Source organism: Clupea harengus, chromosome 3, assembly GCF_900700415.2.
Source record: "Clupea harengus chromosome 3, Ch_v2.0.2, whole genome shotgun sequence".
In the NCBI taxonomy this organism is placed as follows: domain Eukaryota; kingdom Metazoa; phylum Chordata; class Actinopteri; order Clupeiformes; family Clupeidae; genus Clupea; species Clupea harengus.
This window is the reverse complement of record NC_045154.1, coordinates 23812525-23836407: the sequence shown is the minus strand read 5'-3', so window position 1 is coordinate 23836407 and position 23883 is coordinate 23812525. Positions and strand designations below refer to the sequence as shown.

The window sequence follows — 23883 nt, the reverse complement described above, 5'->3', positions numbered from 1 at the left end:
GGGTTTTTGAAGAGTGACAAATACCTGAGGAGATGACATGGTGAGCATCAAATATGAAACCATGTTTTTTTTTTCATTTAGGGAACTACATTAGGAGAGCTGGGGTGGTGCAAAGTCAATTGTCAAAGGACATCAGCAAGGAGGCAGTGTCTTTAGATTTATTTCTAGAAGAAAGAACCCAGGCAAAGCAGTGCTATCGTGTGCAAGATAGACACTGACAACACTCACCTGTGAGATAATATACGGCAAAGAACTGATTTATAATGCTCTCTATTTTATATTATACATACAATACATGTTATATAAGCACTTTGAGCTGCATTGTTTTGTATGAAAGGTGCTATACAAATAAAGTGTATTATTATTATACTTTATATTATACATAGAAGAGGATGAAAAGTAGGGATTAGGTATTAACATGTCAATGGTGGATGATGAATGATTTGAGGTTTAATATTTAAATTTAGCTTAGGGCCTACAATGGGAACATGAGGAAATACACAAACAAATCAACTGAATCCATATCAGTCCACTGTTTTACGTTTCCCTTTTTACATATACTAAAATGAAGCATGACGTTACACAGTGCATTAAACCTTGACCCTAATTTAGTTATTGTAAGCATGTTTCACAGGTGTATTGTCCTGTTAACAATGACAACAGTGTTGACATAGCTATTCTTTGACTGGAAAAAAAAATAGCGATGTACTACTTGTAATGAATATGCTAACTAATATGCTTTTTTTCACATCTGCACAGTATGAGCACATGATATTTTTGTCCTTGTGATAGAATGTGGTGGGGTATGAAGAGGACCTAAAATGATTTATGGAATTCTATGTACAACTTAAGAAATTCCACATACCTAACAGACCTCAAGAAGTCAGTTTTTGCAGTCTTGGTTCCACTAGATGGTAGCAATGAGTTGACAGATCACATTTAACAATAATCAACAATAATTTCTACCAGGAAATTACAAATACTTTGACTTCAAAGAACAAGGAATACATTAGGCTACAGTTTTTGTATATACAGGTGTAATAGCCTATTGTTAGAAGAACTACAAAGCGTAAAAATACCTTTAGAGAATTTTTGTTTTTGTTTTCATTAAGTAATGAGCAGATTAAATATATTGATGTTCCCTGTAATATGACTCTCGTGACAAAGTGACATAATTGATCTGTAGATTTTAAAATAAAAGAAAAATTAAGATACATTGTTTAATCTTAAATTGAAACCCTTGACCAAATAAAAGTTTCGGATCAAGCCAATATTTGTATTTGTCAAGAGTGAACTCTACATTATAGACTAGGTAAGTTTTGGACTAATCAGACAATAGTGTTGCTGAAATTATAAGATTCGTATTGCTTAAAAGCGTAGGCGGGCATAGCTTGAACGTGCGTCTTACGTCACGCGGAAGAGGCGTTTCTGTATAGCTCATCATCAGCCCTTGTGTTTAATGTATTTGACGGTTCCCAATGAGAACTGCTACTTAGTAGTACGGAGGGGGGTGTGGACCAGGAATTAACGCAAGTAAGAAACAACATTGCCAGCTTTTCCAGACACGAAACTGTAATAATTACAGAGACATTGTGTAGAAACATTCGTTTGGTTGTGGCAGTACCGACGCTCCGGAGACGTGGGGAAGTAGGAGCGCTCGTCTGGGAAGCAACTGAAAAAGTACCGTAACTAGAAGCTCACGCGGTCACAGGTAGCTCCTACGGCTGATATCAAAGTGCATGTCATGCGGTTAGCTCCGGACGGCGATCGATCCGTGTTTCTCTGCTGCTAGTTCTCCGTGGACTGATCACTTCGCTGCCGTATACCAGGGGACAACGGACAGTCATGTCTCGAAGGAAACAGAGCAAGCCCCGGCAGATCAAACGTAAGCCTTAAATTAATAGTTTATTATTCACAGTTCAGCTGCTCATTGAAGACTGCAATCATTAGTCGAAATGGGTTTCTGAGTGCACTGTCTTGCTGATTCCATGGCCGCAAACTGTTCAGATAGGTTGTTGGCAGCTGAAAATATTAATTCCTTAAATATAAACCCCACTCCTTGGGCATCAAGTGTGCGAACCTAGTAACAATCTCCAACTTACCAACACAACGAGGGTTCTCCTCAATAGGTAGCCTGGTATATCATTGTAATGCCAATAATTATTTTCAGGAGATGTAATGTAAGCAGCACATGCCAGATTGTAGAGACTCTAGAGTGACGAAAATTAGCGTCCTGGTAATTAAAAGGAATTGCATTCCTCACAACTGACGGTCTGAAAATCGTATTTGGTACAGTGGCCTAATGGTTTGCGTCCTAACAGTTTGTGAACAGTGTCTTGGTGATTATGATGAAAAACATGTAAAATAGATACCGTGCTGCTAAAAACTTTTGAGACTTCTTGCCATCCAAATTGCCCACTGGAAATTGCACTTCGTACTGGAATTCGTGTTCCGAAGTTAAAACATTGCAAGGACAGCTTAGAATATGCTTGCTTTTCTCGTAGAGACTTTGCCAATAGCCAACCGAACTGTGGCCGTGGTTTCCTGTTTAATTCTGTTGTGGAAACGTCACTGTTCTCTGTAAAAGATGATGTGAAAGCAGATAAACAGCGATCCGATCTTAGAGGCGATAAGGATTAAAATTGGATCTTTTTTATTTGTTTTCTGTCTGTGGCTGTACTGTGGCTGGCGTTGCATTTCTCCCCGGCTTTTCAGTTCTGTTTCCAGAGATGGGGCGTCAGATAGCGCGCCCAGCTGATCTCGCTCGCTGATAACCGCTTACAATTGGATCTTTTTTCATCAATCCTTTTAACTCTGTAATGCACAGGCGCCGGTCTAGCTTTTCCTGCCTTGTCTTAAGCTGGTCGACTTCGTCTCTGTGCTTGACAAGTTCTTCCTGTTTATAAAATGTGAGGGTTATCACAGTTCTCTGCTTAGATCTCACAGTTGATATTTTGTCAGAGTAAAAATAATGGGTCTCTCTCTCTCTCTCTCCCTCTCTCTCTCTCTCTCAAAAGACCCAGCAGTGCTGAAAAGTCGTTTTGCTCTGGTGCCAGACGCTGTTTCAGTTCTTCATCCAGAGGAGATGATTCGGTGCGATAAGCACAGTAGCAATATCTTGGAGGTTGAATTTGAAAGGGCTGTTCAAAAATAAATATTAATGCGAGTCAAAGGCAGAAAGCGACTCTTGAAAGGGGAAGAAAAATCGCCCGATAAGGTAACATTAGCATATACATGTACCACAGAGCGTTAAAGGCGGTTTCGAGGTTTGTTTAAAGGGAACTGCGAGGAACAGACTCACCAGTGGGCAGTCACGGCACGACACGGCACAATGACCTGAAGTAGTGTTCCTAATGAAGGCGTTAGTCACATCCAGTTATTGGTCATATCCTCTCCACAGCCTCGTTTCGTGTTTAGGAAAGTGTTGTAAAAGGCAGATCTACTGCTACATCTGCCGACTGCTACAAAACCCCAAACAGGTGTCATGTTCAATGATAAGTATCTTCTAAAACTAAGGTGCAGAGTTTACATAGGACAAATAATGTGACATATAATGAAACGCCGATAGAGACTGTGTTCCAGCATCTTGTACTTGTACTTCTGGTTACATTGTCCACTTAATTTGTCTACTGTGTTGTGGTGTTACACTGGAGGTGTATATTATCACCTTACAACTTCCAATTTGCTTTTGTTTGCTTGTCAACAATGTTAATGTGCATTCTTTCTGTTGGGCATCCCTGCACTAGTCTGTTGCCTGTAATGAAACTCCCAAGCATAATATATATTGTATTTCAACAGTGTATAACATTTTACATGCAGCCCTGCAGATGCATGGTTCTGAAAACACACCCTCTGTAAACGTTGATGAAACTAATGAGCTCTGCGGACAACTCTAGACACTGCAAGAGATAAGAGCCAAGCAGCAGGCTTCTGATGGGTGTCATGGCCCTCTTTGTTATCGGCCCTCTCGCCCGGATGGGTCTGCGGTCACATGGTACACAAGACAGAGTGAGAGACAGATAGGGAGAGAGAGAGAAAGAGGGAGCGAGGACGGTGGAGGGAGAGATAGAGAGAGGGGGGGGGGACAACCCACATTGCTTCTCACCCTTTCTCCCATGATCTCCAAGGCCCCGTCAGACATGTTGACTCTCGGCCATGGTCACGGAGTTCCGTTTTCCGTCACTTATTCAAAAATAACTGAACATTATTGAGCCTTTGTAACGCACATGCAGGGGGATTACAAGACTCGCCCTACAACTACAGTGTCTGGTTTCATAGAATCCAGTGTGTGTTAGAGGAAATATTTGTGTGCGTCTTTGTGCGTCACTCTCCCAGTGGTGAAGATGGCAGGAACAGATAATCCATCCGTCCCCGATGAAGAGATTAGCTGGTGGCCCGGTGGGGCTGGAACCCAGGGCTTATATATTTATATTTATATATTATTTTGTCTGTTGAGATGGAGGAAGGCGATAGCAGAGCCACAGTGATCTCTTCCTCTGATAAGGGGGAGCGTGAGACAGATGCAGGCGATTGGAACGGATTCCGCATTATAATTACATTTGGCTGCTGCATTCTCATCTTTGTCATGTTTGTGGTGGTGCTGGTGGTGTTGTTGTTGTTGTTGTTGTTTGTTGTTGTTGTTTGTTGTTTGTGACTGGCTGAGTGTAGCTGCCGATACGTGAGTGAGAGAGAAAGAGAGTGAAGACAGTGAGAAAAGAGAGGAAGAGGGAGAGAGAGAAAGAGAGAGAGAGACGGGGTGAGGGAGGAAGGGAGGGAGACAGAGAGAGAGAGAGAGAGAGAGAGAGAGAGAGAGAAAGAAAGGAGGGAGGGAAGAGAGATAAGAGTAGAATAGGATGGCAGAGCTGATAAGAGGAATAGGGGGCAGAGGCAGGCATACAGAAATGGCAGATGGATGTATTCGGAGTCTAAAAGCAGCTCCCACACTGAGATGGTGAGGCCAGATAAGCAGGCATTCAGATGGAGGCAGATACCAGCCCTGGCTGATGCTGGGAGATAGCGTGCTGCAGCACCCTGCCATGCTGACATCATCCAGACGTCCTTGAGGTAACCGTGAATTATTCAGCCGGCCTGTGTGTCAGCTGACACTGGCAGGGTCAAGGGTCAGAGTTCACGGGTGGGGGGGGCAGAGAGAACCGAGATTGACCTCTGCAGGGTCATGTGGTTTGAAGAGGTGTTTTGCACTCTTTAGACGTGAAGTGACTGTGTTTTCTGTACTTTGAAGTACTTTTCTTTCTTCTTCTTTTTTTTTTGGTAACCTTGAGTTTGATGATAATCGAGTTCCTGTTTCCTCCTCATCTTGGTGTCTTCCTTTGCATCATTCACATTAATGAGAGTGAGACCTGAACTAAAAAAAAAGACAAAAGCCAGGTCAGGCAGTCATTCCACTGGGGAAATGAGCTTTTTCACTCCACATTGGAAGTTAGAAAGCTTTTAAAAAAATTCCCACATAGTGTGACTTTGTCTTTGGGTTGTCTCTCCCTCCCTTGCCTTACCCCTCTCTCTCTCTCTCTCTCTCTCTCTCTCTCTCTCTCTCTCTCTCTTGCTCTGTAGTGCCTTGGTGGCTTTTGCCTGTGTGTTTTTCCTTCTTTGTTCTGCTTTTAGCTCGATGTGAACTTTTGATAAGCCCCGGGGCCCCGATCTCCAACGCAGATAAAGATCGCCAAGTCTGATAAGAGTTGTTATCAGCACGCAGCAGGCAGGAGCTCTGACTCCACTACAATAACAAAGGCCCACGCAGGAGCACCAGTCTGGGTCCCGAGCCCCGGCAATCAGTTCCACCCCTAATGTGATTAATGTTGTTGTATAATTAGATGATAGGTGTGAATGCGTTTCCCTAAACCCCCCACACCAACCAACCCCACTTCTAACCCACCCACAGACACTGCCGCTTTTGGGCTTTTTCTTGCCTTTTCTGCTCTTCTCCGCCCCTCCACGTGTGTGTGTGTGTGTGTGTGTGTGTGTGTGTGTGTGTGTGTGTGTGTGTGTGTGTGTGTGTGTGTGTGTGTGTGTGCGTGTGTGTTTGCCTCCCCCTAACAACCATTGTAGTCGATTAATTTAATTAAACTTAATACCACATATTACTCACTGTAGATTTTTGAGGGAGATATCACTGAGATGGTGGGAATTATGATTATTTTTATAAAAATGTTCCCCTGATGATAATCTGTTTAGAGCTGGGGTGGTGAAAATGGGGTAAGGCGGGAAAAAAAAAAATGAAATAAATAAGTAAAAATCCTCAACACACGTAGGCTTGTGCAGAAGGAAATGAGAAAAGATGCTAGTCAGCAGAGTGCTTGCACTGGTGATCTGTTCGCAGATATCTGATTGGGGGACAGATGCAACAGTGCTCATTAGTGTAAGTTGACGTGTCACACACACACGCATGCACATACACACACACACGCACACACATACGCATGCGCACACACACACGCACACACACACACACACACACAGACACACACACTTTAGTGCAAGTTGACATGTCACACACACACACACACACACATGTTAGTGCAAGTTGACATGTCACACATACACACACACACGCACACAGGAGCACTCATCTCTACTTTTAAGTGTGTGTACAGTGTGCATTCTTCAATCACACAGACACCACTGAAGGCCAATTTTGCCCCACATGAGGTAGCTGATGACTATTGGCACACCCTAGGTCAGGTTGTTTTTTACACAAATCACACAATGCATGTGACCCATAGTCTATAGTGTGTGCCTGACACAGGTGACATGTAAACCCACATGTGTGTCAAACTTGAGAGGGTTAGTTGGATACGGCTTAATAATGGTTTACATGTTTCTTTAGACACTTTTGACAGAGGGACACATACGGGAACATAGCTTTGAGTATAGAAACAAACCCATAATTATGGTAACACCTTCACGTACGGGAACATAGCTTTGAGTATAGAAACAAACCCATAATGATGGTCACACCTTCACATAAGGGAACATAGCTTTGAGTATAGAAACAAACCCATAATGATGGTAACAACTTGTTGTATGAATTGACTTTTCATCTGTATCCTAACTTTTCTCATCATAGTGACTTTTCTCGTCGTATTGTTACCGATACCACATTGTGTGAGATACTTGTGAAGCACAAGCTGTCCGCAGACATCTATATCAGAGATGATCAGAGATGTAGCCAGCATTAGTATATAGGAATCATGTGCTGGTGTTGACTGAATAAAGTGATTAAGTTTGCTAATGATCTAGAGACATTGACTACCCATCATTCTGCCTATCAGATTGAAAATGGCAGAGGAAAACACTTGTCACCTCAGTGGTCTTTCTGTAATTGCCACATCGATATGTGTTTTATTGTGCTGATTTGATTAAGTGTGTTACTTAATTGTTGCTAAGCTAATTTAACTGAGTGAAAATGATAGGCCCTAGTATGGATGAAAGTAACTGATGTGAAGTGATTGGCTCATTCCTCTGTTGACTTAAGTGCTGATTGGATAAACGCGTTGAGGCATTGTGTTTGATTGGACCACTGGGCGGGGGGTTGAGTGTGGCTCGGCTGCCAGAGGAAAGGAAAGGCAGGGCTGATGAGTTATTCGAGTGAGTTATTGCGCTTTCCTGTTTGGTGTTCTCAGCCTGTTGTGGGGGATGAATTATGAGGTTGTGCTCGCCTGAACGTTCTCACCTCAGCACGGCAAGCGCCTCAGCATGATGGGCAGTCGTGTTAAGGGACCAATAACAATGTTCGGTTTACACTTGAGGATTTTTTTTATAACTTCTGAGAAATTTGCATGAACAGTGGAATGTGAAGGTCTTATTATGTCTTGTGTGTGTGTTTGTGCGTGTGTTTGTGTGTGTGTGTATGTGGTGTGTGTGTGCGTGCGTGTGTGTGTGTGCGCGTGTGTGTGTGTGTGAGTGAGTGCGTGCGTGTGTGTGTGTTTCTGTCTGGAGCTACTAGAGCTGCTGATATGTTTTTTGAAGCCTCAAACAAATCAGAAACCCTCTAATCCTTTTCATGTACTGTGTTTCTGAGAAAACTGCATAATGTTGAAAAAAGTAGAAAGTAAGTTTGTCAGTAGAAATATTTGGTGTTAATTGTTAACCATGACAGGGAAGCAGCTTCTGTGTACAAACCATGGACTGTTCCACTTGCTTGTTATGAAGACCTGAGTTATATTAATAAATGTTAACATACTATATTTGAGACAACTTGAAACAATTGTATTGTTTTGGCGCTATATAAATAAAATTGAATTGAATTGAATTGAATTGAATTGAATTGAATTGAATTGAAGTGAATTATATTTCATGTCACAGTGCAATTTTTATCTTATGCCATACAGACATACAGTACAAGCTTCACTTTCATCTCTGAGGCCCATGGTTGTTAACTTAATGGTTTTTAACTTAAGTGCTGGTTTATGGTAATAAACAGTCTGTAATAAGCTGCCTGTAACAGTCTGAAGGTATGGCTTGTATGAAAGATGGCTTTTAAGATAAATCTAAATCTGACGCTCCATCAGCACATCCTTTGTGTTGTGTTTAATGCTGTTTGTTCTGTTGAGTAAAGACGGCCTCCTTTATCTGAGTTTGTGAGCTGTGAAGTAAGATGTCCTCAAACCTTATGTAAGCCATGTTGAGTGGACAGGCCTCAATACCAGTTTTAGCCATGGGAAGTTTGGAGGGTCTGTGCGTAAGGCATGAGGCCTTTCCTTAAGCTTACACTACAACATAAACATTATTAATTACCTGTAGTATGAATAATTCCTATGTTCTTCAATGATTATGATTAGTATGGTGTAGATTTCAATAATATAACTCAGATGTTGAAAGGTAATTTGAGGTTCTTTGTGCTATTTCATGCGGTTTTGGCACAATGTATTGCACAAATAAAAAAATACAAACATCATGTTTTCCCCACGAGCAGTTTCTCATGAAAGGACACATATTACATTTGACACTGCTTATAACTGCTCAACAGTCTTTATATAACTAGTAGTGTAATAACATTGCCAATGGTGTTTATAAGCGTTAAGGATTAATATCCGTAATACATGGACACATTTTGAGTTCTATGTGTCTGCAACATAACTACACTATATTTTTGAAGAACCTTCGGAGTGCTAGTGGTGTGAGCAAGTGTGAGTTATGAAATCTTCTAAGGAAGAGGGAGAGGGCTTCTTTTCTAGTGGGAGCTTTGACCTCTGTGCTCGCTTGCTAACATTAGCATAAGGCCGGCGTTTCCTAGCGATAGCTCAGAGAGGGCGAAGTGTCTCTCTGGCAGGCAGTAGCTGCCTGGTCACCCAGGCCACAGGCTCAGGGTCAGTGTGCAGGACTGTTATGACATGCCGCCCCCCTGTCAGTGTTTGCGATAAGGAGTCGCATACACTCCTACAGCTGAGCACTGTTCTGGGGTGTTGAGGAAAAAAAAACAGAGGCTTGGACAAACAATCTCTGGACTGACCTGGTTTTATAGCCGGCGGCGGGAACGAATGAATGAGGGAAAGAGAAAGAGAGAAAGAGAGAGGGAGGGAGGGAGGGAGGGAGGGAAAGGCAACCCACTCCTCACACACCTTCAACCTGTTACTGAGATAACAGACCCATGCGGAAGTACTTTTATTTATAGTGCAGGCATCACAAGCATGAGGTGGCTTCAGTTCCTATGACCTGGTAAAATGACACGCGCACCAGAAGCGGACACTCAGACACATATTCACACACGCACACACACATGCAGCCTCATGGATGTGGACTCTGAACTGCTGGACCAGTTTTTGTCATATCTCTCTGTTATATCTGTCTCACACACACACACACACACACACACTTGCATACACAAACACACACATAAACACACATATACATAAGTGTACATTTTACATATATAACACACACACATACTTCCCAGCCAGACATTTTAGGAATAGAAAGAGCTGCAGATGCTCCACCCCTCTGCCTGGCATTGATATGTACAGTATGAGTCATGGTGGCTAGAAGTGTGTGTGTGTGTGTGTGTGTGTGTGTGTGTGTGTGTGTGTGTGTGTGTGTGTGTGTGTGTGTGTGATTTGAGCCTAGGGTTTGCTCTGCGCTTGTGTAAACCTTGAGAGTTTGTATTCGGTTGCTGATAAGAGACCTGTCAATAAGGCCTGTGTGGAGGAAGAGGGCAGTGTTGGGGTTGGGGGTGGGGGTGGGGGTGGGTGTCGAGAGAGCAAGAGAGACAGAGGGAGTTGGTGTGGGGAAGGGGTGGGGTACAGGTGGGCTGATCTTCAGGGTACAGTGAGTTGGGATGGATTGAGTTTAATAGCATGTGTCTGTTTGATGGATTGTAATGAGCACTTAGAAATGAACTTGCACTAGCCGTGAGATATTTTTGGAGTGCTTGAGCTAACTGGCTTTACATTCTGATGGCTATCACAAAAAAAATAGGTGCTCTGATTAAATGTCTGTGGGGCTTTCTTTGGGTCTGCAATTAGCAGCTTATATTTCAGCAAAACAACAGTCTGACATACCTGTCAAGTTAACACTGAAATCTGTGAGGTCAGTGATAGAAATCTGTGAAAATACGTCAGCCACCCCTATTTCCACGAAACACACGCAAAAAAAGAAAAAACAGAAAAAAGTGTATTGTTACAGTTGCGAGGAATTTAGTAAACAGCTCTATGTTCGCCCAATAGAGATAAGAAGTTGTTCAGTGATGAAAGTGCTTACCATTGTGCTTACCCGCTGAATGCTGAAACATCGTTGACTAGTAGAACTGTTAGCGTGGTGAGCCGCACAGTGCGAACACAGCAGTCTTTCACTCGAACTGTGCAGCAATGTATTGGACCTGTAATTGTTAGAGAGATTTAGTGAGATGTGAAAAATGCTCAAAATCCATGAGTCTCACGGATAAAACGTGAGATTTGACAGATATAGTTTGAGTGTCAGTCAGTTACGAAACTTCCAAGGAGACTGGCATCCCAACCTGCCTGTCACTTTGTGTTTACATTGAAGAAAGGGACTGAAATTCTGCTGTGGATGGTTTTGGTAGAAATGAGTAAAAAATGCATTTGATGCATTTAGAAATTTTGTTCCCTGTCTTCCAAAGGACAAATGTGAGAAACATTTGTTTGTGTTGCTGTTTGGGCTATTAAGATGTTTACTTTTCCACCAATTTCATCCATGGTGTAGCTTCACTACTACAGTGTAGATGGTGGATTTTGTTTTTGATTTGATGTCAGAGACTGAAGTGTTAACTGCTCATCTGATGACCCACCCCTTTCAGAGCAGTGCAAGGTTTCTATTGGCTGGTAACTATCCTTATCTTTTGAGTGGCAGTTGTAAGGAGACAGTGTGAAAATCTAGTAATAATGGCATGAGTGCTGGGGATGTTCCATGCGGTAGGATGCACACAGGTCCAACTCCTAACTTTTGTCCTGGAAGACTTAATAATGATAAGAAACAGTGACTAATGAGCATGAATCACTTTTTCACTACAATTTCTTTCCCTCGTTGTCTGTTTTCATTTAATCGTTTTTTTTTTCTTTCCGTCTTTGCTTTTGTTTGTTTCTGTTTTTTCCCCTTCCATTTGCCATGCCCTTTTTCTGTCAGTCACTCAGTTAGTCTGTCTTCATTTCTATCTACTCCTCCATCTTCCTCTCTCTTCTCTCTCCACTCTTCCCTATTCCCTCTCTCTCTTTCCATTCCCTCTCTCTCTTTTCTCTCTCAGTGTTCCACTCGGCCTTATTTCCCCTACTATCTAGGTCCCCCTTCTCCATCGCCCCCCCCCCCCCACCCCCTTGACTCCACAATCCCTCTTGCTCCCCCCTTCTCTCTCTCTCTCTCTCTCTCTCTCTATCTATCTCTCTCTCTCTCTCTTTCTCTCTTTTCTCTGTCTCCAGTCAGACCTCTAGCCTCAGTGAACCAGGTCTTGGCGGTATGATAATGTGGAAAGTTGAACTGGCCCCATTACAGCTGGGCTGATGGCAGTGGCGATAAGGCCCTTGATAATGGCTGCAGATAGCGCTGACACAGCGGTCCAATAGCCAGCCCTCTCTCTCTCTCCCTCTCTCCCTCTCTCTCTTCGCCATTATCATTCCAGCCTCACCGATGGGCTCCCAGCTCACTATCTCCTCTCCATTTCCACTCCTGCGACAGATAAGAATGGAAATACTGACTTCATAGCTGACTGATTAAAGTGTCTGCCTTTCTTGATAATACACAGATAAATTATGTTTTTTTCTCCCTCTCTCTCTCTCTCTCTCTCTCTCTCTCTGTATCTATCTTTTTCTCTCTCTCTCACTCCCTCTCCCACTATCTAGAAAGGGGGGGGGGGTGTTGGGGGGGTGGCGATGGAGAGAGAAAAACCTCTCCGTTAATTTCTCTTTCTTTTGTAGGTTTATTTGAGAGGGAGTGAGAGAGGGGTTGGGAGGAGGGAGAGTGAGAGATAGAGAGGGGGAGAGGGAGGGAGAGAGAGAGAGAGAGTTAGAGAGAGAGGGAGAGGGAGGGAGAGAGTGAGAGATAGAGGGAGGGAATGTGAGAGAGATTGGGAGGGAGACAGCGGCAGAGCCATTATTGAGAAAGTTGGAATGAGGCAGATAGCTGGAGTGTTAAACTGTTCCCCCTAACATTTGCCAGTCACAAGTGCGAGGCCTGCTTAACTGCATTTATAAACACTGCTCCCTTCCTCCCTCTCTCTCTCTCTCTCTTTCTCTCTCTTCCTCTCACACACACACAGACAAACACACACAAATGCACGTGGGCATGATATGTTGTAATCTATTAAGAAATACCATCTGCATTGAATAAGGTCGTATCCCTGACAACCTCGGCCTGCAGTGTGCAGTGTCCGCCTGACCTCCGCGTTCCCACGGCGACCACAGGAAGTGAAGTGAAGCGGAGCGTGGGCTGGCCTATCTCACGGGCCAGTGGCGCACACCCCTCTGCCTTGCTGGCTTTTCCAGGTGACGTTTTTATCGCTGATGCCTGCAGCCAGATACCACACTGATCTCACTGCAGATCCCCCCTTCTCTCTCTCTCTCTCTCTTTCTTTCTTTCTCGGTCTCTCTGTCTATATCTGTCCTGAGTCCTATATCTGTCTATCTCTCTCCACCTCTGTCTATCTCTGTCCTGGGTCGTTTCCATTGCTGTGGGTCATCTTCCTGGATCACGCTCTGCTGATGATGTCATGCCAGTTAGTGTCAGGGCTTACTTTAGGCAACCACAGAAAGCACCAACGTGTCTCTCAGTCGTCTTAACTTCACACTCGACCGCACCGCTATGGGGGCAACCAGGCGCTTATTGACGATGACTGGGGTCGCCGAAACTTTTTTAAATAATTGTGATATTCTTCCTCCTGCCAGTCATCTTAACTCCATGCTCTCACCATGAAATTTGGTGGGCGTCCAGAAAGCCCAAGCCCCTCCCATGTATGTAGAAGTAGCACCTCCTCTTAGCTTTTAGTTCCACCACAGGATGTGTCGATAGCAGAGAGTGTGCCAATGAAAATACTGTGCATTGTGAAAGCAATAAGGCACTCACTAGCCTCACTGTGTATATACAGACTTCTCTAATCTCTCTTAGCTTCATCTATTAAGATAAAACAAGTACAGAAGTTATTGTACTGTGGACATACAGTAGGTATTGAGTGAGTCAGGGCATATATTTTTTGATAGGACACTGAAGAGAGTATGTGGGTCAGTTGTGGCTCTTGTTGGATCTTTGGGTTTTTGGCTCGTAAGAGGCTGCCATTATTGTGTGTCGAGTTTTGTTTGGAGGGAGTTTGTGTTTTGAAGAGTGTTGTGTTGGGTATTGTGTTGCTGTGAGCTTCACATTGCATTGGAAGGACTGAGGTGTAGTGTGTTGGAGCTGGTCATTGTGTTTTGTGTTGAGCCTAGTGGTGTTGGCTGTTTTTGTGTGTGTGCGCGTGTGTGTGCGTGCGTGCGCGTTTGTGCGTGTGTGTGCGTTTGTGTGCGTGTGTGTGTGTGTGTGTGTGTGCGTGTGTGCGTGTGCGTGTGCGCGTTTGTGCGTGTGTGTGTGTGTGTGTGGTTGTGTGTGTCTGTGTGTGTGTGTGTGTGTGTGTGTGTGTTATGTCTTCTCCACTGTCCTCATGTCTGTCAGAGTGCTGACTCTGAAACAGCGTGCTGTTGTTCAGGCCACACTCACTGACCTTGATAGATTAAGAAGCGTTTGTTTGTTACTTGTGAGTGTATGTGGGTGCGTCAGTGTGTGAGACAGAATTGATGTGTGTGTGTGTGTGTGTGTGTTTGTTTGAAGTGTATTTTTTGTCTCTTCTCTGTTTTCAAAATATTATTTCTTTTCCAGTTTGTTCTCTTAGGGTAAGCTTTAGATAGGTGTAAATGTGCATTAACAGGTTAACCCATATGTTCCTATATGTACGTACACCAACAGCCCTGAACGCTCATATGCTCCCACATGTATATATATGTTCGTATGGAAATGCAGAAAGATGTATAGTACACACACACACACACACACACACACACACACACACACACACACACAGATGCTTTCTTTCTGTCACACACACTCTTAACCGCAGGTATTTTAACTGTAGCTCTCCATCTGAATTATTAACAGTAACGCCAGGGTAAAATGTGTAAATAGGCTTAATTTGATACCAAAATGAAGACTTTCACTTTTAAGGGTAGCACACCTTGTCTCTCTCTCTCTTTTTCTCTTTCTCAATCTTTCTGTCTCTCTCCCTCTCTCTCTCCGTCACCCCCTTTTTGCTTCAGTTAGGCCACAAAAAAATGAGAAGAATAAGAAAGAAAGAAAAGAAAAAAAGGAAAAAAAGAAACGAAACTGTGATAAAAAGCTTTGATAAGAGAATGACTGTGTTGTGTAGGAGTTGATATCAATGTTATCTATCTCTCTTTTTCTCTCTCCGAGCCCTTCTGTTGTTTTTCATGCCTTATCTCGCCCCACCAAAATGCCAGGAACAAAAAAGGGAAAAAAGAAAGAAGAAATTACCGTCCGGATTATTCATGGGGGCCGCTGATAAAATGTTGACACGAAAAATTAAGCAGAATATATGTGGAGGTGTGCCTTTCTTTTCTTTTTTTCCTGTGGCCGGTTGTTTTTCAGGATTATTTTTCATCGGGAGAGGGATGGGAGGGGGGACTTAGGCTGCACACGAGGCAAGAGTGCTTAGCATTTTCTCTCTTTATATTTCTCTCTCTTTTTCATTCTTTTTCTTTCTCTCTCTCTCTTCCTCTGTCTTGACAAGTGGATGGATCATGTTTAACCACTTATTCTCTCTCTCTCTCTCTCTCTCTCTCTCTCTCTCTCTCTTTCTTTCTCTCTCTCTCTCTCTCTGTCTCTCTCTCTCTCCTTGTCTTCTCCCTTTAGTGCTAACGTTGGCTGTTATTTCTCTCCTTTTCTCTTTCCCGCTCTGTGTCTTATGCTCTTTCTCTCTCTGACTTAAGAAATAGAAGGTTTTCATTTAATCCCTTCTCCCCTCTCTCAGTCTGTCAGGCTTCGGTCCTTCAGTCTCTCCCCCTCTTCTCTCTGCCCCTGGTGCAGACGTTAGTTGCCCCCACCTGCCCCCGCCTGCCCCCTCTCAGCCTTGCCGGGCGCTGGTTGGCTCAGATAAGGGTGACCCCAGGCTGACACGAGCGGAGGGGCCCGCTCTGCCACAGATGGGTCTGTGCTTGCCGTTGCCGTTGCCGCTGACGACAGACCCAGACCCGGGTTGCGGCAGACAGTGGCGTCTGAGCCCAACCGTGGGCCTGTCTGGCACCGCCACTCCTCTCCCTCTCCCCACAATGGACAGGAAGCGGCCCGCTTGACCCTGCTTTGCATGTTAATGGCTAATTGCAGCTGGCCTAATTCAGAGACGGCCGCGTGGTAGCGGGACTCGGGTCTTCTTTCTTTTCCCCCTGCCTCTTTCTCTGTCACCCTTTCCCCCCTCTCTTCCTCTTTCTTTCCCTCTCTCCTGCTCTCTGTTGCTCCCCTTTTCTCTTTCTCTTTTTTTTTATCTCTCTCGTTCTCCCACTCTCATTCTCTTAACGCTCTTGCTTCTCTCTCTTTCTTTTTCTTTGTCTTTCTCTTTCTCTTACTGTTTCTGCTCTCTCTTTCTGGAGGGCAGGAGTGTATGGGGTAAAACCCTGGGGCTGTTATCTGTGGGGCAGGTGAGAGGTTGCCTCTTGTTCAGCTTCTCTCGGGAGAGGCACAGGGCTCCCTCCCTCCCTGCTCCCTCCGTTTTTACTACCTGATGTTTCTCCTGCACGCTTATTTAGAGTGCGCAGTTATGACAAGATAAGATAACGGCATGTCATAAGACAAATGAATTATTATTTCAAGATAATCCGGTTACATTAAAAAGAAAAACAAAATAGATAGAAAGGCCTAGTGCTTTGTTTGAGTGAGGGCTGAATGTGTTCAGCAGAAGCATTGAACATTATATGAGTTTCACTTTATCCTTAAGTCCTTAAGGGAAGTACTCGGTCTCTCTGTTTCCATCTCTCTCTCTCTATCTCTCTGTCTTTCTTTTTTTCTATCTCTCACTGTCTCTCTCTCTCTCTCTCTCGTCCCTCTATCTTGATGGTGTGGTGTGTCTGGCATAGACAGTAGTCTCTCTTGTGTAGACTCCTTGTGTTTCACACTTGACCCTGGTTTTAGCGGAGGTCACCTGCCTCTCCATCTACATGCCCTGCTGCTGGTTCATGTTTCCTCAAATCACTCTGGTTTGGGATATCTAAGTGTGTGTGTCCCCTCCATGTGTGTGTGTGTGTGTGTGTGTGTGTGTGTGTGAGTGTGTGTGTGTGTGTGTGTTGTGCGTAAATGAGCTTTAAAAAACTGTGTGTTTGTGTGCTATGTGTGTACATTGCATACCGCAGGTGAATGCATGTGCCCAGTGTGTAATTGACAGAAACAGTGGAGCAGATACACACACAGTTTGTGTGTGTATATGAATGTGTGTGTATGTACATATGTGTATATGTGTGTATATGTTGTGTATGTATGTACTGTATGTATGTATGTATGTGTGTGTGTGTGTGTGTGTGTGTGTGTGTGTGTGTGTGTGTGTGTGTGTGGGTGTGTGGGTGTGTGGGTGTGTGAGGAGGCATAGAGAGAGAGAGAGAGAGAGAGAGAGAGAGAGAGAGAGAGAGAGAGGATGGAAGTTACTGAAAGTGGGGAGCTGGACGTTACCACGTTCCTCATTTATCCTCAAACACTCCTCATCTTTTTGTCTTTCTCTCTCACCTCCTATCCCCAAACCTTGCTCTGTCTCTCTCCTTTGACTCACCCTCTTAACGCTCCTCTCTTCTCTCGCTTGTGTCATGTAGTACTTCCCTGCATCTCTGTCCTTTTCTTTTTCTCAAACACTGCTCTCTCCTTCTGCTTTCTCTTCCCTTGTCTCCCTGTTCTTCACCCTCTCTTCATGTTCCGGTGCTCTAGTCACTATGGAAATTATGTCAACCGCAGAACCGAGCTTAAAAAGAGGAATATTCTAAAGCCTTAACTGCCTATTAACCTTTCCTCACCCCCACCTCCATCTCTGTCTTTATCATCACTCTCTCTTACTTTAGTTCTCTCTATCTCTCTCTCTCTCTCTCCCTCTCCCTCTCTCTCTGTCTCCCTCTCACACACACGTCCTCTGAGATGTAAATTTGAAAAAAAGCTTTATTGACATCCCTTAAATGCAGTATTAGAAAAATCTGGGAATTTCAGGCAGATATCAACAGAACCGATCACACTCTAGTGCTGTCTGTCTTTTTGAGCATTTAGATTGGTGTGTCGGTGAGATAAGAAAAGTAGGAACTGAGTAGAAAATATACACAGATGCATATAGGGCAGTATTGTGCCTTCATGAATTAGCCATGTCAGGTCTCAGCCATTAGCTCACACACTGCTTTACTTCCTTGATTGCTGAGCCTTAAGCACACTGTATTGGATGACCTGTGTGACATTGAGACCCGCTATGCCATGTTAGTGCTAACAATGCAAGTAAAACACCCTGTCTCCCCGAGAGAGATCTGAGGTGCAGCAGTGTTCACGACCCCCCCCCCCCACTCATTCTTTCTGTCATTTTTTCAACCTGCTTATAACGTCGTCATTGTCATCACCTTCAAACACACACCACCACCACAAAAACAAATGTACACATGCACACATATTCAATCAGTCAAACAGGCACATACCACACAAAAAACACATTTATTTCTCTTCCACATGACATTTACCCTTTTCTCTTTGTGTACTCTCTCTCTCTCTCCCTCTCTCACTCTCTCTCCCTCTATCTTCCTGTCTAAGTATTAGTATTAGAGGCAGCAGTGTCCCCTGAAGTAAAACAATCTGCTGTAATCTATCAGTGTGTTATCGGGCCTATCTGCGCGCGGAGAGAGGCAGTCGGGGGCCGTGGCGCCGCTCTCCTGCACTGATAAAGTTTCAGAGTTCAGGCATGATGAATGTTAAGAAACTGCACCCTCCTTACAGGAGATGTGGCCGGTACTTGGCAGCCCGGGGGGGGGGGGGGATTCTCTGGAATACACCCATGTGTTTATACACACACACACACACACACACACATACACACACACACACACACACACACACACATTTACTGGACACACATAATTGTTGTACCTGTGAGGTATACACCCATGTGTTTACAGACACACACACACACACACACTTACAGACATACACACACACTCTCTCACACACACACACACACACACACAGTCACATATTTACTGGACACATAAACGTTGTGTGTTCATCACTGGTAACCTGTGAGGTATGGCTTAAAATAGCGCTGGCTTTTGAAGTGAGAGTAAGAAAGGTTCCTCTGCTTCCGCCGTGTCCTCAGTCTTTGTGTCCCTCTTTGTCTAAGCCCTAATCCTTTAGCCCAACCTGCCCCTCGGGAGTTTCTTCTCTTTCTTTTTATTTTTTTCCCGCCTGTTAGATCTCTTTATTCCTGCACTCCAACTCTCACACACCCATCAGCTCTTTATTTAGTTCTCTCACCCTTCTCTCTTTCCATTCCTTTACTCTCTCTCTCTCTCTCTCTCTCTAACTCTTTCATTCTCTTGTTCTATCTCTCTCTCTCTCTCTCTCTCTCTCCCTTTTTTTTCTCTCTGTCCAATTTTGTCCAGTTCTTTTAAACCAGGCCAATCTCCACTTTTCAGCTGCTCTTTGACATCTTAGAAGAAGCTCTTGAGTGACCTGGACCATCCTGGAACAGGCTGTGCTCATAGATGACAATGAGGATGATGAAGAAGAAGATTATGATGATGATGATGATGATGACTATCCTCCCTTTGATCTCATGATCTCTCCAGAACCTCCAGACCCCCCCCCCCCCCCATCCATCTAAGATCTCTCTGTCTGACTGCAGATGCTCATCAGCTCTTGTCATCTCTAAGTCACAGAGTCATGCCTCAAAGTCCCCTGATGACGATGCAGTAGATAAGAGAAGGGGAGGAAAAAAGCGAACAGCACAAATGGCTGATAAAGAATTACGCAGGCTGACAGATATTAACTGCCGTGAGTTCAAATATTGCTCTTTTTCTCAACCGGACTAATCTGGGCAGATAGACAAGAAGAATTTTGACACGTGTGTGTGTGTGTGTGTGTTTTTTTTTTTTTTTTTTTAAACCTACCCACCCAACAACTGACGTCATTCAAAACTACTTTTGAAGGCCTCTGTCTCTGCCTATATATTGTGACTCTCTCCATCCCCATAACCGTAGAAAAAGAGTTAACAAGAGGGAAGGGAAGAGGACATTGTGAGACTTTGTTAAAAGGAGATTAGAAGGAGAAAGAGCGTTGCGATCGTCGGCAGGGTTCATGGGCGTATAATGGCGGTTAATGTGGAGGCTGGCGCTGGCGTCTTTGTTCAGGGCAAGCATGGCGAGCGTCTAATAGAATCAGATAGGACGACGATTCCTGGGCCTGAGGGACGTTGGTGCTGCTGATGGGTTTGGAGTGTGTGTGTGTGTGTGTGTTGAGGGTTGGGAGGGGTGTAACACACCACACCACACACTCATCAAGCCAGGCTGCACTCATCAAGGGAAGCCCGGGCGCTCCAAAGGAATAATTTGTCAATAATTGGCCGTGTCAGTCTCGTTAGACGTTTGATAGCACCACGTTTCTTTCTTTCTCCCTCTCTCTCGCTTCCGTTCGTTCGGGGGCCGGCCCGGCGAATATCTTCAGTGGAAACGGCAGGCAGCCAATGGCAGTTGATCCGGGCCACAGATAGCGCCATTAAGCGCTTTAGAAGTATTTTAGCTGAATTCACACAAAGCAAAAATAGATAAATAAATAATGAAATGGAGAAAAGTGGAACATCAACTGTCAGGGAAGTGATACGAACCATGAAAAAAAATCATTTGGGAGGGCAAAAGATAAAAGATTATCCCCCCTCTTTCTTTCTTTTCTTGCCCTGTCGTCTTATTGCCTTCTCAGCCATCGCTGCAGTTAATTCGCTTACGCAAGCAATAGTGTGTTCCCTCTGAGTGTGTGTGTGTGTGTTTTTGAAACTTGGCCTTATGGCCTTCCTTATGGATGCTTACCCTTGCAGTTTCCTAATATGTTTGAGACTTTTTTTTATTATTTTTTAAGAAAAACATTGCTGTGTTTCTGTGTGTGTGTGTGTGTGTAGCTTTGTTCACATCACTCAGTGTGGTATGGCATCTATTATCCCCTCCTGAAAAGGGCCTTGGAATGTGTGTTTGGAGGTAGTCTGGAATTGTTTATCTGTGAAATATCACAGAGTGAATGACCTTCATCAGATTCTCAAAATTCTTGATTACCGTCACATTCCAAAAGATCTGCGGCTGGCCCATTGGTTGCAGCAAGAAGTTTGTTGTCGGAGGCCCTCACATCTTTGCAATAGATAAGAACACACACACTTGTAAACGCAAATGCATACACACATACAAGCATATACGGATGCTTATAGACACAAATGCACACGCGAGCATACACACATACACATACACATACACATACACATACACAAACACACACGCACATAGTTTTTTATTGTTGTAACTGAGAATGCTCCACTTTCATGAGGCTTTTCTGCTCGATCCACTGTGATACGCATCTCTCTGATAATACACAACTGACATTTGTGTGTTCCTCTCCTGCCTAAAAGCAGTTCTGTATTGTGTGAGCTCACAGTGGCGATAAAGTCTGCGTTTTTCGCATCCCTTCCTGCACTTGTAAGACGGCTCAGGATGGCCTGGGCTCTTTAAAGCTCGGGGATGAGGAGAGGGCAGGTGGAGGTGAGGCGGGCAGGGAAATCTCCCCCCCCCCTCCCCTTCTGCATTGTTTAGGGAAGGTGTCTCCTGTGCGTATCGTATCTTCATCGCGCCGTGCCACACCGCACCGGATCGCGCTCAGATGGCCCGAGATAGTGTCTGCCAGTGGCCCCCTGCTCCTGTTTGCCCTCTCGCTGTGCGTACACGCCGTGACCTTTCAGTCAACTGCTGGGAGTTTGCATGCCTCCATTGCTCCTTCCTTCTCATGCAAATAACAGCCGAGAGACCAGAGACAGAGAGACAGAGAGACAGAGAGCGAGAGAGAGCCAGGCCCTGCAGAGGAGGGAGGGCCTGGTTTTGGTGTGTATTGGGGCGGAGGATTGTGTGTGGATTCCGAAGTGGTTCTGTGCCGGAAGGTTTGGCCCCCAGAACGGGAACTAGACTGGGTCTCAGGAATCTGACCAGATAAACTGGGTGTAGATGAAGATGTTCACTCCTAAGACCTAAGACCTCAGCATCTGGGCACCATTTACATTATTACAGTAGAGGTCTGTCCATGAATAAAGCCAAAGTTGAATAGAATTGCTCCGTTTTAGAGCCTAGAAACAATTGTGGATGTGCAGTTGTAGCATGTAGCATCCAGTGACCAATGATACACCCTCATTGTGGAAATATCACACTCTATTAAATTCACAAACCTGACGATCATTTCAGCTGTATTCGTTGATACTGGTGGTCAGCTTTCTCTCCTACAGTACATGGGAAGTGTTTTAGGGGTATCGCTGTGCGTGCCTTGGACATGCTTTAAGTCTACTCCTCCAGTTCATTAGGGACAGAAATGTAGTTTGACATTAACATCCCTCAGTAATGTCTTTCTGTTATTATTTTTTATGGGACCACCGTATGTGTACCACCGTAAATGAATTGTTTTCCTTTCCTTTTCTTGCTTTTAACAAAACAGAACAACATATCCAAGTTGAAGGTACAATGACTGCATAGTGTAGACTCAAATAAGAAGCACACACCACAACACCACACACTTCATACAGTGTAACACAGACATAGTGTGTTTGTATAAGTCACTGTGCTCACATCACAGTGTGTTCAGTTTCAACATGCCACGCTCTTAGATGTGCCTGTGCCTACAGCTGACATGTCAAAGGAGTAGTGGCTCTAGGCACTAACTGTCGTTTTTTTTTTAACTCTAGTTTTGAACAAGAGTGAAAGTGAGCGTCACCCTATTCTTCCCCAGTGTCCCCTCTTCAGCATGACCATGTTCATGCCCCCAGGCTTCAGCTGCCAGCACTGCTTGGCCAGGCGAGGGAGAGATGGAGGGGAGAGAGGGAGAGGAGAGAGAGATGAAGGGGAGAGAGAGATGGAGGGAGAGGGAGAGAGAGATGGAGGGAGAGGGAGGGAGGGAGAGGGCAAAAGAGACAGAGGTGAGGGGGGCTTAGAGTGAAAGAGAAACAGTGACAGAGACAGAAAGCTAGAGGGAGAGAGAGAGAGATAGATAGACACAGAGAGATGTGAGTATGATGAGGAAAAGGTTTCCACTAGCACTTCAGAAGAGGAGTAAGGACTCTGTACCCTCTGACCCCCCCCCCCCCCCCCCCTTCTCATAAGAACAAATGTTACAAAAAGGCAGCAGAAAAAGCACAGTGGCTTTAAAAACAACACATCTAATGGCCTCCTGCATTTATAATTCATCTGAATGACAGCGCTTGGCTGCAGAGGGGTGGAAAGGAGAGAACAGGGAGGCGGTGGAGGAGGAGGAGGAGGAGGAGGGCACACTAATATTCTCTTTCCTCTCAAAGTGCCTCTCAAAGAAAAAGAGAATGTAGGAAAAAAAGAGAAGCGAGACATCTATCGCTCTCATCCCCTCTGCTTTTATTTCCCCTCCGCTCGTCTTAAATTTCCATTATTCACGACCAAAAGCCAAGCCAAGCCTATTCACACCACACTCTGACACTGCTGCCACCCCCCCCCCCTCCCCTCCCCTCCACACCCCACTCCCCACTCCACCCAGTCCTTTCCTGACACACACACACACACACACACACACACACACACACACACACACACACACACACACACACACACACACACACACACTTCAACCAAACACCATTATTAATCATCCCCTATCAGTCCTTCACATCTCCCTGCTATTTGCTGTTTAATCACTAAAATAATATCAAGAGAGGGGGGTAGAGGGCCCGTTGCCATGGTGACCAAATGGAAAAGGTCAGGGTGAGTTTATCTTATCAGCGATAGAGAATGGTTACTAATTACAGATAGGTACTACCAGCGCTGAGTCCACTGGGCCCTGCCTTAAAACACTATCAGCAATCCACACCGGCCAGATATTAAAATTATCTACAGTCATCCACATAGACACACCTCTCTCTCTCTCTCTCTCTCTCTCTCTCTCTCTCTCTCTCTCTCTCTCTCTCTCTGGTACAGGGGCACCACATAGAGGACCAGACAAGACAGGAGCCCTTGTACCACCTCACAACCACTGACACACACACACACAGTCATTAAAAATCAGACACACACACACACACACACACACACACACACACACACACTCACACACCAATCTCATTTAAGAAAAACTAAATCATTGTGGATAATGACAAAGACACCTCGAGTTAGGGTAGGT

At 44.5% G+C, this 23883-nt stretch overlaps 1 protein-coding gene across 2 annotated transcripts in view; it reads left to right on the top strand.

Moving 5' to 3' along the window:
- The first annotated feature begins 1374 nt into the window (after positions 1-1374).
- Positions 1375-23883, top strand: part of zfpm1 (zinc finger protein, FOG family member 1) — an 80903-nt gene continuing 58394 nt past the window's right edge. The window contains exon 1 of one of the 2 annotated variants that reach the window (XM_031565115.2): positions 1375-1885. In XM_031565115.2, coding sequence (XP_031420975.1) covers positions 1846-1885 — 40 coding nt within the window. In that variant the 5' untranslated portion in view covers positions 1375-1845. The remainder of the gene's footprint in view (positions 1886-23883) is intronic. The other variant, XM_012832564.3, reaches the window with a different exon arrangement.